Here is a 15,971-nt window from a genome sequence, read left to right on the forward strand (position 1 = left end):
GAGAGACTTAAGCAGCCCCCATACTGTGTGCCTCCTGGTGCTCAATCCCTCCTTTGATCCCCTCCCCTGAAGTGTAATGGGACCTGTGACTTGCTTCTAACCAACAGAATATGGCACAGGTGACAGGGTGTGCAGGACTATGTGCATGTGATTACATGATTTGTTATATAAGATTACAACACCTGGCCGGGTGCAGCGGCTCACGCCTATAATCCTAGCACTTTGGGAGGCCGAGGCGGGCGGATCACCTGAGGTCGGGAGTTCGAGACCAGCCTGACCAACATGGAGAAACCCTGTCTTTACCAAAAATACAAAACATAGCTGGGCGTGGTGGCACATACCAGTAATCCCAGCTACTTGGGAGGCTGAGGCAGGAGAATCGTTTGAACCAGAGATGGAGGTTGCGGTGAGCCAAGATCGTGCCATTGTACTCCAGCTTGGGCAACAAGAACGAAACACCATCTCAAAAAAAAAAAAAGAGAGATTGCAACACCCATCTTGCTGGAGTTTTTCTCCCTGTTGTTGGCTTGAGCCTTGCAAGCAGCTCTGCTGGCGAATCCTGCATGGCCAGGAACTGTGGGCAGCCTCTAGAAGCTGAAGGTAGCCTCCTGCCAACAGTCAGGAAGAAACAGAAGCCCTCAGTCATACAGCGGCAAGGAATTGAATTCTGCCAACAACCTGAGTGAGTTTAGAAGTGGTTCCTTCCCCAGTCAAGCCTGAGATGATTCCACAGCCCCAGCCGACAACTTTTTTTTTTTTTTTTTAGATGGAGTCTCACTCTGTGGTCTAGACTGGAGTATAGTGGCGTGATCTTGGCTCACTGCAACCTCTGCTTCCCAGGTTCAAGCAATTCTCTTGCCTCAGCCTCCCAAGTAGCTGGAATTAGAGGCCCGTGCCACCACGCCCAGCTAATTTTTGTATTTTTAGTAGAGACAGGGTTTCACCATCTTGGCCAGGCTGCTCTTGAACTTCTGACCTTAAGTGATCTGCCCACCTTGGCCTCTCAAAAGTGCTGGGATTAGAGGCGTGAGCCATTGTACCCGGCCCCAGCCAACAACTTGATTGCAGCCTTATGAGAGCCTGAACAGAGAAGCCAGCTAAGCCATGCCCAGACTCCTGCCCCAACAGAACTGTGAAGTGATAAACGTGCATTGGTTTAAGCCACTAAGATTTTGGTACTGTCACACAGCAATAGACAATAAACCATACATATGAAACTGGAAGAAAATACATACATCGCAATGCTAACAGTGGTTACATTTGGGTATTTGGACTAGGGATATTTTTTAAAATTTTCTAGATCCCAAATAGCCTCCAATATGCTTGCAATACCTACATAATGCTTGAAAGTTTTACAGGAGAAACTAGATGCAAAGATGCTGATCAGGGCTGGGCATGGTGGCTCACACCTGTAATCCCAGCACTTTGGGAGGCCAAGGCAGGAGGCACTGCTTGAGTCCAGGAGTTTGAGACCAGCCTGGGCAACGTAGCAAGACCTTGTCTCTACAATTATTATTTTTTTAATTAGCCAGACATGGTGGCATGTGCCTGTAGTTTCAGCTACTCCGGGGGCCAAGATAGGAGGATCACTTGAGCCCAGTAGTTCCAGACGAGCCTGGACCACTTATTAGGTTGGTGCAAAAGCAATTGCGATTTCTGCCATTACTTTTAATAGCAAAACTGCAATTACTTTTCACCAACCTAACAGCAAGCCCTTGTTTCTAAAAAAAAAAAAAATTTAATTAGCCAGGAGTGGTGGCATGTGCCTGTAGTCCCAGCTACTCTGGGAGCTGAGACGGAAGAATCGCTTGAGCATGGGAGGTGGAGGCTGCTGTGGTGATCATAACACTGCACTCCAGCCTGGGCGACAGAGCAATATCCTATCTCAAAAACAAAAACAAAATGCTTATCATGTCTGAACCCTCCACATACCCCAGGTACTGGGTCCTGCCCTGTTGCAGAACTCACACAAAAACCGAGCCTACAGAGAGGCCTTACCTCCAGTCGAGTTGATGTCCTCCTCAAACATTTTCTCTATCTTGGCCAGGTGTACCTCAGTAAACAGCTGGGACCCAGGCTGGAGGTCGGGCACCTGGCTAAGGGTGATGGATGGTGTTGGGGAGCTAACAGCCTCCTTGTTCTGGAAGCCATGTGGGACAGACAGCTGGAACGAATATAACAAGAACCAGGGACTGAATGTTTCAATTTCCTGAGCCAAACATTTTCAGCACATGATTTAAAGAGAGACTCTTTGAGAAAGAACAAGGTAAGTAGTGTTACGATGTTACTGACAGAAACACATTATTCTTTTTTATTATTATTATACTTTAAGTTCTAGGGTATATGTGCACAACATGCAGGTTTGTTACATAGGTATACATGTGCCATGTTGGTGTGCTGCACCCATTAACTCATCATTTAGATTAGGTATATATCCTAATGCTATCCCTCCCCCTTCCCCCCACCTCACGACAGGCCCTGGTGTGTGATGTTCCCCACCCTGTGTCCAAGTGTTCTCATTGTTCAATTCCCACCTATGAGTGAGAACATGCGGTGTTTGGTTTTCTGTCCTTGCGGTAGTTTGCTCAGAATGATGGTTTCCGGCTTCATCCATGTCCCTACAAAGGACATGAACTTATCCTTTTTTATGGCTGCATAGTATTCCATGGAGAAACACATAATTCTTAACCATTTTTAGACCTAAGAAGATAAAGAAAAATCTAGACTCTCCTGACTTTGGAGAGGGAACCATTGCTCCCCTTTTACAGATGCCACACGTGAGGCTCAAGGAGGATACAGCCAAGTCCTACCTTACACATAACGGTGTTCATTTATAAGGGACCTCAGTTCAGTAACTATATCACTTCAAATCTTCAGTGGTCAGAATTCAGGACCCCAGGGGGCTGGGCGCGGTGGCTCACACCTGTAATCCCAGCACTTTGGGAAGCCGAGGAGGGCGGATCATTTGAGGTCAGGAGTTTGAGACCAGCCTGACCAACATGGTAGAAACCCCGTCTCTACTAAAAATACAAAAACATTAGCCGGGTGTGGTGGCGTGTGCCTGTAGTCCCCGCTACTCAGGAGGCTGAGGCAGGAGAATCACTTGAACCCAGGAGATGGAGGTTGCAGTGAGCTGAGATTGTGCCACTGCATTCCAGCCTGGGCAACAGAGCAAGACTCCTTCTCAAAAAAAAAAAGACCCCAAGGAATCCAGCTCCATCTTCCTTAATTTGACCTGGTCCTGACCAGTCCAGATGTCCCATCTGGGTCAGATAAGCTCACCTGCCCCAGCCCTGGCCTTGCTACCAACACACCAATGCTCAAACAGACCCCTCCACTGGGGGTTCTCCCTTACTTCCCCCTTCTACTCATCCTTCTCAGATCCCCCCCAAAAGCCTTCCCCACCCCTCTAGGCCTCATGATGCTTCCTCTCATCACCCCTCTGTAAGACTCATACAGATACTTAGCATAATGTGTCAGGTCACCAAAGCTCAGGCCATCAAAGGCTGCCTCCCCTAAGGCTCCAAACGTGGACAATTAGATGGCCTGAGTGGCAGGCAGGCAGTGCTGCTCACTGAGACACAGTGCTTTGGGCCCTGGGAAGTTGAGAAGACTTTAGTTCAAAAAGACAAGAGACAAGAGATTGAATTGCTCACTCTCCCCACCTTAGCCCCAACTAAAGAGCAAATGTGCTCGTCCTCCTGTGACCTTTCATTCATTTGCCAAGGGTCTACACACATTGACTGAGTGCCAGGCACTGTGGATACAGCACTGTGGATACACTGTGAACACCCTGAGGGTCCCTGCCTCCATGGAGCCCAACACAGGACACGTGAAAGCTCTCACCACCCACCCAGGTCCCAAATTAGAAATCTCAGTACCACCTTCAGCTCTTCCCTCTTCCTCCTATGCATTCTACTGTCCCTCCGGTTAATTATTCCTGGGATCCACCACCTACATATAAGCCTCCTCTCCCACACCCCTGCTCGCCTCGAACTCTAGTCTTTTGCTGGGACAAGTACAATGACCACCACTAACTGAGACCAGAGTTCGGCCTTCTCTCCCCATCCACCTCCCAACACTGGCACCAATCATCTTTCTAGGCAGCAATTTTTTTTTTTTTTGAGACGGAGTCTTGCTCTGTCGCCCAGGCTGGAGTGCGGTGGTGCAATCTCCACTCACTGCAAGCTCCGCCTCCCGGGTTCACGCCATTCTCCTGCCTCAGCCTCCCCAGCAGCTGGGACTACAGGCACCCACCACCGCGCCCGGCTAATTTTTGTATTTTTAGTAGAGACGGGGTTTCACCGTGTTAGCCAGGATGGTCTCGATCTCCTGACCTCGTGATCCGCCCATCTCGGCCTCCCAAAGTGCTGGGATTACAGGCGTGAGCCACCGCGCCCGGCTTTTTTTTTTTTTTTTTAACAGAGTCTCACTCTGTCACCCAGCTAGAGTATGGCATGATCTCGGCTCACTGCAACCTCTGCCTCCTGGGTTCAAGTGATTCTCCTGTCTCAGCCTCTCAAGTAGCTGGGACTACAGGCATAAGCCACCACACCCAGCTAATTTCTTGTATTTTTAGTAGAGTCAGGGTTTCGCCATGTTGACCAGGCTGGCCTCGAACTCCCGACCTCAGGTGATCCTCCAGCCTCAGCCTCCCAAAGTGCTGGGATTACAGGCATGGGCCACCACACCTGGCTTCTAGGCAGCAAATCTGATCAATGATTTTACCCTGACTCTGACACTCTTCACCCCAACTCCTGAGTGTAGCATTCAAAACACTTCCTAACCAGCTCTGATCTATCTTTCTAGTTTCAAGCATGTACCATGTTCCAGGCACACCACCTGCTCCCACCATCCCCAAGCCCAGTAAGCATTCCGTGCTTACTCACATTGTCTCCCATATACAATCCAGCCCATCTCCCTCAGAGGTGAACCCCTACCCACTCTTCAGACTCTCGATCAAATAGAACCTCCCCACCAGGAGCTCTTCCATAACTTTCAGATGACGGTCATCACTGCCACCTCCATATTCCCAGGTCTTTGTTCATATCTGCCCCTCAAGGCATAATAAGTGTGCATGTCTGTCCATACATGTAGGCAGCAAGCCATGAGGGGAAGCACACGGCTACAGAGCCCCAGAGCTCTGGGTTGGAATTCTGTCTGGCTCCCCCACTTACAGGCTATTTTAACTTAGGCATATCACGTCATTCTCTGAGCCACAGGTTTCCTCTTCTGCAAAACAGAGAGCCACAGTCCCTACCTTGCAGGGTTGTGGTTGAGACTTAAATGACACCTGAATACATGTGAAGCCCTAGTAAACTGTAATTACACAATAAATGACAGCTCTTGTTATTACTCCTTGTTTCATAGTGAGCTCTTCAAAGGCAAGGGCATGTTTAACTTAATCTTAATCTAATTTGTATTAATTATCTCTATATTCCCCAGCCCCAAGCACATAACAGACAATACAAACCTGGCTTGATAAAAACTCTTACAGCCCATCCCACCATTATCACAACCTGCTGGACAAAATTAAGTAGAGAAGTGGAGTCCATGTACAGACCGTACATCAGGGGGCTCGGGTGTGTTGCATTTGACTCATGTAGCTTTTTTGTTTTGCTTTTTTAGAGACAGGGTCTCACTTTGTTGCCCAGGGTAAGTGCAATGGCGAGATCATAGCTGACTGCAGCCTTGACCTCCCAGGCTCAAGCAATCCTCCCACCTCAGCCTCTGGAGTAGCTGGGACCACAGGCATGTGCCACTATGTAATTTTTTACTTTTTGTAGAGATGGGGGTTTTACTATGTTGCCCAGGCAGGTCTAAACTCCTGGGCTCAGCGATCCTCCTGCTTTCGGCCCACAAAGTACTGGGATTACAGGTGTTAGCCACCATACCCAGTTTCAGGCAGCCCTTTAAAAGTACACTTAGGTCAGGTGTAGTGGCTCATGCCTGTAATCCTAGCACTTTGGAAGGCCGAGGCAGGCGGTTCATGAGGTCAGGAGTTCGAGACCAGCCTGGCCAACATCGTGAAACCCTGTCTCTGCTAAAAATACAAAAATTACACCTGTAATCCTAGCTACTCAGGAGGCTGAGGCAGGAGAATTGCTTGAAACCGGGAAGCGGAGGTTGCAGTGAGCCGAGATGGTGCAACTGCACTCTAGCCTGGGCGACAGAGCAAGACTCTGTCTCAAAAAAACAACAAAAAAAGTACACTTAAGTTACCTGCCCAGTAAACGTCTGAGTATGCAACCCCCTCCCCAATGCAGAAACCACTGTACTTCCATGCTGGTAAGTGAGGTTTTGGGTGACTGTGGAATGCCCCACCCTTTATTAGTTCAGATAATTGTCTTACCTTTTGGAGTTGAGGGATCTCTGCTAAGTCTTCAGAAGACATTAGTCTTGACCTAGAATAGGGAATCATAGTCAACTTAACTCCAGTCGTTGTAAGGACCCCGTGGAAGGTTGACTTAGCCAGGTCACAAAAAGGTGGAAAAGAAGTCAAGGTCAAGGGAGAGGGTGGCTGCCCCTTGCCCATGGACACTCCCAGCAAGCATTTGATGAGCATCCCTTTTCCCAGAGATTTCTCCAGCAAAAAGCTTTTGCCAAGCTTGCATCTGAGCCTTTCTTCCCCTGATAGAGAGGAGTTGTCCTGCAGAAGCCATGGGGTTTCACAAGTTTCTTTACTCCTGACTTAATGCCAGAGGCTTTCTAAAGGGGATCACACTTTCTACGGAAGTAGAAGAATCTTAGGAGGCCATGTGGTAGTACAAGTACAATAAACAGACTAGAAAAATGAGGGCCCCTCATTTCCGCTGCATATACCCTCCCCACCCGCCTTCCAGTGCCCTTGCAAGTCAGGACTTCGGGAGAGCAGACAGAACAGAGCTCTTCTCTGGGAATATAAAGGGAACGTTTCTATTGGGTCAGCAAGGCCTCCATATGAGACAGATGACAGAGTTTTGTTAGGGTCATTGGAGCACCAATCCACCTTGTCAGCAAGTCCCACCAGGCAAGAGTCCAGAAGGCACTCTAGGATGGCAGGGGGACAGCCAAGAAATAATTAAGCCCAGGACATGCACAGGAGACAGACCAAGTGAGCCAGCTTGGCTTGACCTGAAGGGCCCTGGGGGCAGAAGGGAGGGAGAAATCATGGGAGAGAAGAAAAAAAAAAAATTGGCAGCAGAAAGTAGAATCTTGAATACCTGGCCAGTCTGAATAAAATGAAGGGCAACTATGAAAGTTCACCAGCAGCCAGGTGCAGTGACTCACAGCTGTACTCCCAGCACTTTGGGAGGCCAAGGCAGAAGGATCACCTGAGGTCAGGAGTTCAAATGAGACCAGCCTGTCCAACATGGTGAAACCCTGTCTCTACTAAAAATACAAAAAATTAGCCAGGTGTGGTGGCAGGTTCCTGTAATCCCAGCTACTTGGGAGGCTGAGGCAGGAGGATTGCTTGAACCTGGGAGGCAGAGGTTGCAGCGAGCCAAGATCAAGCCATTGTACTCCAGCATGGGCGACAAGAGTAAGACTCTGTCTCAAAAAAATAAAATCCATCAGCACAAGCTGGAGGGAGAAGACTGAACGGTACCCAAGAATGCTCTAATCTAGCAGTGTCTTGGCACCAGCTCACACCTAAGGACCAAAGGAGAGAGGACAGCCTAAAGGAAGGAGATTTGGAAGCCAAGAACCAAGTTAACAGAAATGCCAGAACCACTTCCAAAAAAAAGGAGCAAGGAGGGAAAGTGGTTTAATGCATGTGATACTAGGCTGTCCAGTTAGGAATTAAAAAACAGGCCAAGGCAGGAGGATCACTTGCATCCAGGAGTTTGAGACCAGACTGGGCAACACTGAGACCCCATTTCTACAAAAAATCCAAAATTAGCCAGGTGTGGTGGCACACACCTACATGCCCAGCTACTCAGGAGGCTGAGGTGGGAGAACTGCTTAAGCCCAGGAGGTTGAGGCTGCAGAGAGCTGAGATCGTACCACTACACTCCAGCCTAGATGACAGAGTGAGACCCTGTCTCAAAAAAAAAAAAAAGAAAAAGAAATAATAAAAACGAATACCTGGAAATCTGGGGACTGAAACTTGAGGAGTGGCTACAGAAAGAGGGAGAAACACACAAGACAGCTAGGAGCATGGGATGCTACAAAGTGAGCTAAGGTGATAAGGGAAAGAAACGGCCATTGAAAAAGGCAATTAAGAGGTTACCAGTGAAAAAGCTGAAGTGTATGTAAAGTCCATTTCTGTTAAGAATATATGCATGTACATGTTGGCACATGCATAAAAAAAGAGCCTGGAGACATATACTCCAAAATTAATGGCAGTCATCTCTGGCAGGTGAGATTATGGAAGATGTTTATAGCCTAAATCATGCAATTGATTTTTATTTTAATTAAAAAAGGGTTCATGGCAATCTTTTGAGATGGGGTCTTGCTATGTTGCCCAAGCTGGTTTTGCACTCCTGGGCTCAGCTGATCGTCCCACCTCAGCCTCCCAAGTAGCTGAGACAACAGGCACGTGCCACCACACCAGGCTCATGGCAATCTTTAAAATGTGTTTCAATGGCTGGGCGCAGTGGCTCATACCTGTAATCCTAGCACTTTGGGAGGCTGAGGTGGGCAGATCACCTGAGATTGAGAGTTCAAGAACCAGCCTGACCAACATGGAGAAACCCCGTCTCTACTAAACATACAAAATTAGCTGGGTGTGGTGGATGCCTGTAATCCCAGCTACTTGGGAGGCTGAGGCAGGAGAACCGCTTGAACCAGGAGGCGGAGGTTGCGGTGAGATCGCACCATTGCACTCCAGCCTGGGCAACAAGAACACAACTCCGTCTCAAAAAAATAAAATAAAATGTGTTTCAGTGGAGTGGGTAGGAGTAGTAATTTAAATGACTCCTTTGTGAAAGGCCACTGTTGAAGAGTGATTGCTGCAGCATCATTCATAGGAGCAAAAACCAAAAGTGAACCATTATAGAGAAGTGAATGAATCAGTGCACCTGCACCTAGGACATCACCCAAACATCAGAAGGATGAATCTGACCTCCAGCAGCTAAGAGATTTCCATGAAGTACTAATAAGAAAAGCAAGATGCAGGCCAGGCACAGTGGCTCACATCTATGCCAACACTTTGGGAGGCCAAGGCAGGAAGATCGCTTGAGTCCAGGAGTTTGGGACCAGCATGGGCAACATGGTGAAACCCCATCTATACAAAACATACAAAAAATTAGCTGGGTACGGTGGCACTCACCTGTAGTCCCAGCTACCCAAGACAGTGAGGTGGGAGGATTACCTGCATCCAGGAGTTCGAGGCTGCAGTGGACTGTAATCACAACACTGCACTCTGGGGCCTGGGTGACAGAATGAGACCTTGTCTCAAAAAAAAAAAAAAAAAAAAAAAAAAGATGCAGAAAAGGTGCATAGTATGATGCCAATTTTTATAGAATGAAAAAATAGGCCGGGCACAATGGCTTACGTCTGTAATCCCAGCTACTTGGGAGACTGAGGCACAAGAATCACTTGAACCCAGGAGGTGGAGGTTGCAGTGAGTTAAGATTGTGCCATTATGCTCCAGCCTATGCGAAAGAGTAAGACTCCATCTCAAAAAAAAAAAAAAAGTTACCACCATCAGCGATGGGGCCACTCTGATCCAATACATGGAGGGCACATTGCTTCAGTAGTATTACTGCCAAAAAAATACATCTGAATCTAATCATAAGGAAACAGACAAACCCAAATTACAGGATATTCAACAAAATAACTTTTTTTTTTTTTTTTTTGAGTCTCTGTCACACGGGCTAGAGTGCAGTAGCTCAATCTTGGCTCACTGCAACCTCCACTTCCCAGGTTCTGATGATTCTTATGCTTCAGCCTCCTCAGTAGCTGGGATTATAGGCGCCCGTCACCACACCCAGCTAACTTTTGTATTTTTAGTAGAGACAGGGTTTCTCCATGTTGGCCAGGCTGGTCTCGAACTCCTTGGCCTCAAGTGCTTTCCGCCCGCCTTAGCTTCCCAAAGTGCTGGGATTACAGGTGTGAGTCACCACACCTGGCCAAAATAAAATGCCATGTAAACCAAAGAAAGGCTAAGGACCTGTTAGAGATGAAAGGTGACTCGAGACCCAACAACTGGCTGGGCGCGGTGGCTCCCGCCTGTAATCCCAGCACTTTGGAGGCTGAGGCTGGCGGATCACGAGGTCAGGAGATGGAGACCATCCTGGCTAACACGGTGAAACCCCATCTCTACTAAAAATACAAAAAATTAGCCGGGCGTGGTGGTGGGCACCTGTAGTCCCAGCTACTCAGGAGGCCAAGGCAGGAGAATGGTGTGAACCTGGGAGGCGCAGCTTGCAGTGAGCCGAGATCGCGCCACTGCACTCCAGCCTGGGCAAAAGAGCGAGACTCTATCTCAAAAAAATAAAATAAAAAATAAAATAAAACAAAAGAGAGACCCAACAACTAAAGGCAATGCACTATTCTGAATTGAATCCCAGATTGGGAAAAAACAAAAATGCTGCAAGGACTGTTATTCTCAGTGAAATTATGTAAAATTTGAACGTGGACTCTACATTATATTAATGTTTTCTGCTTCTGATAACAGTATTGTGGTTATGAGAATGTCCTTGTTCTCAGGAAATGTACACTTAACAAGTATTTAGGAGTAAAAGGGCATGATGTCTGTAATTCTCAAATGGTTTAACAAATACATAGGCCGGGCACGGTGGCTCAAGCCTATAATCCCAGCACTTTGGGAGGCCGAGACGGGAGGATCACGAGGTCAGGAGATCGAGACCATCCTGGCTAATACGGTGAAACCCCGTCTCTACTAAAAAAAAAAAAATAATACAAAAAACTAGCCAGGCGAGGTGGCGGGCGCCTGTAGTCCCAGCTACTCGGGAGGCTGAAGCAGGAGAAGGGCGTGAACCCGGGAGGCGGAGCTTGCAGTGAGCTGAGATCCAGCCACTGCACTCCAGCCTGGGCGACAGAGGAAGACTGTCTCAAAAAACAAAAACAAAAAAACAAATACATGTATAACAACACAAATGCAGCAAAATGTTCAGTTAGTCTAGACAAAGGGAAGTTCTTTGTAGTAGTCTTACAACTATTTATATATATATATATATATATATTTTTTTTTTTTTTTTTTTTTTTTTTTGAGACGGAGTCTCGCTCTGTCGCCCAGGCTGGAGTGCAATGACGCGATCTCGGCTCACTGCAAGCTCCGCCTCCCAGGTTCATGCCTTTCTCCTGCCTCAGCCTCCTGAGTAGCTGGGACTACAGGCGCCTGCCACCGCGCCCGGCTAATTTTTTGTATTTTTAGTAGAGACGGGGTTTCACCGTGTTAGCCAGGATGGTCTCGATCTCCTGACCTTGTGATCCGCCCGCCTCAACCTCCCAAAGTGCTGGGATTACAGGCGTGAGCCACCGCGCCCGGCCCCACTATTTATATATTTTTAATTATTTCAAAACTAAACGTTTTGTAAGAGAAATGTCTTTCACCAGGAGAAAGTGGTTCTATGTATGTTCATGAACAGAGGTAAAATGCCAAGTGGAAAAAAAAAATGCTGGTTGCTGGCAAGAGAGACCACCCAAAGAAAAGGGCAGGAGTAAGAGGGGAGAGGCCAAGACAAGTACCATTCCTCCAACTCGGAAGGGAAGGCTGAGATATAAAACTCGGTTGATATTCAGAATTGGAGAACAGGTCAGATCAGAAGTCACACCCATCTGCCTCAATCTGTTCCCTAAAGTTGACCTGTCCGGAGCTTATGGAAGAGGGGCAGGGCAAGGCAAGTGGGGAGAGTACCATCTGGAACAGGGGTGAGAATTCAGAGCAGCCACTAGGGGAACATGCTAGGGATTAAAGGGGAATGAGTGGTTTGTAGGAATTTGTAGAGGCAGATGACTTAAGGATACGCGCATTGAAAGCCGGTCAGGACACAGGTAAGAGCTGCTCTCCAGCCTTGGAGCTCAGGCAGAGGTCTTCAGCAGAGGTATCCAATCTTTTGGAGTGCAACTTTGACCCAACACCCTCACTCACCCTGACTCAATTTGATCTCCCCGGTTAATCTTGCTGGCAAAGTGCTATCACTTTCCAACTCCCATCTCAACAAAGACATCGACAGCTGTTCCCAGTCCAAGACAGCTCCTTTATGAAGTCGAGATGGAACTCTGGGTCTGCTGGTCACATTTAGAACCAGGGAAATGAGACAGAATTCCATATGAAGAACATAAATGAAGCATCAGAACCCAGCCCACAAACCATAATCACAGAACCATTTTTCATCCAATTTCTTTTATTGAAGAAGTTGAACTTACAGAAGACAGTGAAAGGAGCTACAGCACAAACAGGACAAACACAGATACAAAATAATACATAAAACAAGTAGCAGGAAGATGCTGGAAGTCCTCTGGAAGATGCCAGGGAGTCCTCTTAAAAAGCAGGGTTCACCAAAACCAAAAGACCAACTGGCTCCAGGACAGTGAAAGGCACAGTGCCTCCTCTGCCCTCTGCGTAAGCTCCAATTCTTTGAAAATAAGAAGGAGACAAGAGCGTTATGTGTGAAATGGGGGACTTACAAATCCAGACTTCAGGGCAGGCCAAGACTTGATGCAGCCACTGCAATCTTGATCCATGGCGCAATTCAGCAGACAAGTTGGTGAAAGGTAATTGTCTCCAGAGATTTCAACCAGGGATGTGGATTCCAGATGTTAAAAGACACCCAGCTAAGTCACATTTCACGTGGAAGTGGACGTTTTCAAATGCTACATGACCACCAAACAAAACATTCTCCCTGGGCCTTCACCTCTCAGAGAACACCAACATACAAAAACAAAAGTCTGTTCTCATTTCATCAATAATGGAGACAAAGGATTTTGTCAAGAGTAGAATTTTAAGAGTGGATGAATTAAAAAGTCAAAAAAAGGTGCAAAGGTCCTATAAATCAGGGTTTATTAGACTAGATATTAATAAATTAGAAGGGATTTTTAAAAAAAAAAAAAAGGCTGATGGCCCTAAATATGAGTTTCCCATTGTTTCTTAGCTTAGTATATTCATTTTCCAATACAATGTTAGCAATTCTTACAGCAGTTCCTGCCATTTTTCTAATAACACACATTAATCAAATGGTATATATTTTTCACTAGAACCAATCTTCACTGATTACTACATTTATCAGTATTTTAATATGGCCTAAAATATGCTAAATTCTGTCACAATAAATGTTTTTCCCTCCCTGGTGAGAAATATGAGTAAAAAAAGGAAAATACAAAGATGCATTCCACTTTTTAGTTAAGGAAAAGTTCAGAAAACTCCCACCTTTTTACAAAAGAATGAAAATATGATCCTAAGTAACTCAGGTTAGAAAAACAGTAACAGGGCCAGGCACAAATGCCTATAATCCCAGCACTTTCGGAGGCTGAGGCAGGATGATCACTTGAGCCCAGGAGTTTGAGATCAGTCTGGGCAACATAGTGAGACCATGTCACTATTAAAAAAAAAAAAATTAAAAAGAGAAAAAAGCAGTAACAATAAAATAAGTGGGAAGGAGGACATTTAGAAGAAAAATCTCCTCGATAAACCTCTGCACAAAAATAATTTGGAAAAAAGTTAGAAGTCCTACCTGAGATTACTTCAGGCATCACTTGCTAATGCTAAAGAAATTCTGACTGGAAAGGAGCAACTCAGGGGGCCAAGAGCCACACTAACAGATGCAATCACCTGCCCTAGAGAAGGTGCTTCCTCACACTCCCACTTAGCTGCAATGCCAATACCGTCCTTTCAAGCCTCAATCCTACGATTTTAAGATATCAAAACTTGTATCCTTCTTCAGCTCTATGTAATTAGTCAAAAATTTCAAGATGCAACTCTATAGCCAAAAAGAGAGCCTTTTTCTTTTTCAAACAAAAATAAACACGAGAGAAGTCACTGACTGCTAAAACTAGCAGGGACCCTCAACATTGGTATCACAGGATCACACCTTCACCTGGCAGTAGGTTGAGGTCAGTAACTCAGCTCACATGACATTTAAAACCACACAACACTACCTGACAGAATTACAGGTTCAGATGCCCATGGTTTCAAAAAAACATGATTCAGGCTGGGCGCGATGGTTCATGCCTGTAATCCCAGCACTTTGGGAGGCCGAGGCAGGTGGATCACGAGGTAGGAGTTTGAGACCAGCCTGACCAACATGGTGAAACCCCGTTTCTACTAAAAATACAAAAATTAGCCGGGCATGGTGGTGGCGTGCACCTGTAATCCCAGTTACTCAGGAGGCTGAGGCAGGAGAGTCACTTGAACTTGGGAGACGGAGGCTGCAGTAAGCCGAGATAGCACCACTGCACTCCAGCCTGGGCGACAACAGCAACACTCCGTCTCAAAAAAAGAAAAAAAAAAAAAAAAAAAAAGATTCAACAAAAAGGCAGATTCTCATGTGTTCAGCACCTACTTTAAAAAAAAAAAAAAAAAAAAAAGGCACTTCTTGGCCAGGAACGGTGGAGGACTGCTTGAGTCCAGGAGTTTGAGACCAGCCTAGGGAACATAGCCAGACCTTGTCTCTACAAAAATAAAAAAAATAGCTGAGCAGTTCCAGCTGCTTGGGAGGCTGAGGTGGGAGAATCACTTGAGCCCGGGAAGTCGAGGCTGCAGTGAGCCGTGATCATGCCACTGCACTCCAGCCTGGATGACAGAGCGAGACCCTGCCTGGAAAACAACAACAAAAAGCACTTCTTAATGACTGGGGAAAATATTAAATATTAGGTTAGAGAGTTAAAGACTCTTAGAAATTTTAAAGAATAAATGTATTTCACTCAACACTGAATCTTAAAATTATTACTTCTTCGGACCAGGAACGGTGGCTCAGGCCTGTAATCCCAGCACTTTGGGAGGCCAAGGAGGGCAGATCACTTGAGCTCAGGAGTTGGAGACCAGCCTGGACAGCATAGTGAAACCCCATCCCCACCAAAAAAAAAGAAATTACTTCCTCTCTCAGCCTTCAAAATTGAGGAGGGAGGGACAAATTGGGGTATCCCATAGCTGCCTGCAAAAAATACAATAGCTTATTCCATTCTCCCGAGCAGGATTTAAAATTTCAAAGTGAAAACAGCAGTCATATATAATTATACATGCTTAACTCTCTCACATTTTGTAGAAAAACACACAAAACACCCAAAAACAAAAACAAAAAAAAGAATGTATCAGCTTAGAAAACTTAAGTAGAATGCCAAAATCCAGATGACCTTGAAGTTTTGCTGGATCTTAAAATCACTAGAACTACTTCAAAATATATAAACAGGCCCCATTATGAAAAATATGAATATGAACACGATAAATAAGCGAGAGGAAAGGAAAACTCGTCACTGAGATAAACCATGACAGGTCCTGGGTAAAATACATTTAGATGATTCGGGGATGGAGGTACTAAAATTAGCAAGGCCCTCCCTGCAGCTTGCAACCTGTGGGGAAAAAGCCAGACAGGTGGTAGGCCACTTGTATTATCCCTCCGGTCAAAGCCTCCTCTTTCAGAGTCAAAACCAAAAGTAGTTGAGACACTGTGCTTTTCTATCAAAATCACCCTTCACTGGTGAAAATTAGCTTCCACTGGCAACATTTGCTGGGAACTAGGCACTCTCCCACTCTTTCTTGTTCCAGTATCCTACTGATTTTTACAGACCTCAGTAACTTTTTCTGAACCAGGACTCAACTCTTCACTGAGCCAATGAAAAGCCATGCTCTGCAGACTTCAGACGCAGGGCCCAGCAGAGGACTCTGGTCTTAACTCCTGGTCCATGGCATTCCACTTACAGCACTGTCTCCCTCATTTATTTCAGTAAAGGTCAGAGGTGGGTGCCAACCCCACACCCCCTTCATATGTTCAGTCTACCCACTTGTATGCTTGACCTTGGACTTCACTTCAATACTCTGCATTGCAATTTGTGAATCATCCATTAAGGCTAAATCTTAAAAACTA

The 15,971-nt window shown here is 46.2% G+C and overlaps 2 protein-coding genes across 2 annotated transcripts in view; one reads left to right on the forward strand and one right to left on the reverse strand.

Moving 5' to 3' along the window:
* The window catches only part of EFCAB8 (EF-hand calcium binding domain 8), a 101,331-nt gene extending 90,493 nt beyond the window's left edge, over positions 1-10,838 (reverse strand). The window contains exons 1-2 of the mRNA XM_050807415.1: positions 6,353-10,838; positions 1,999-2,164 (exon numbers count right to left, since the gene is read on the reverse strand). Of these exons, the coding sequence (XP_050663372.1) occupies positions 1,999-2,164; positions 6,353-6,565 (379 nt within the window). The 5' untranslated portion in view covers positions 6,566-10,838. The remainder of the gene's footprint in view (positions 1-1,998; positions 2,165-6,352) is intronic.
* Positions 1-15,971, forward strand: part of COMMD7 (COMM domain containing 7) — a 319,129-nt gene that overhangs the window by 149,156 nt on the left and 154,002 nt on the right. The gene's annotated exons all lie outside the window — the stretch shown is intronic.

The sequence above is a fragment of the Macaca thibetana genome, chromosome 10 (assembly GCF_024542745.1).
Source record: "Macaca thibetana thibetana isolate TM-01 chromosome 10, ASM2454274v1, whole genome shotgun sequence".
NCBI classification, from domain to species: domain Eukaryota; kingdom Metazoa; phylum Chordata; class Mammalia; order Primates; family Cercopithecidae; genus Macaca; species Macaca thibetana.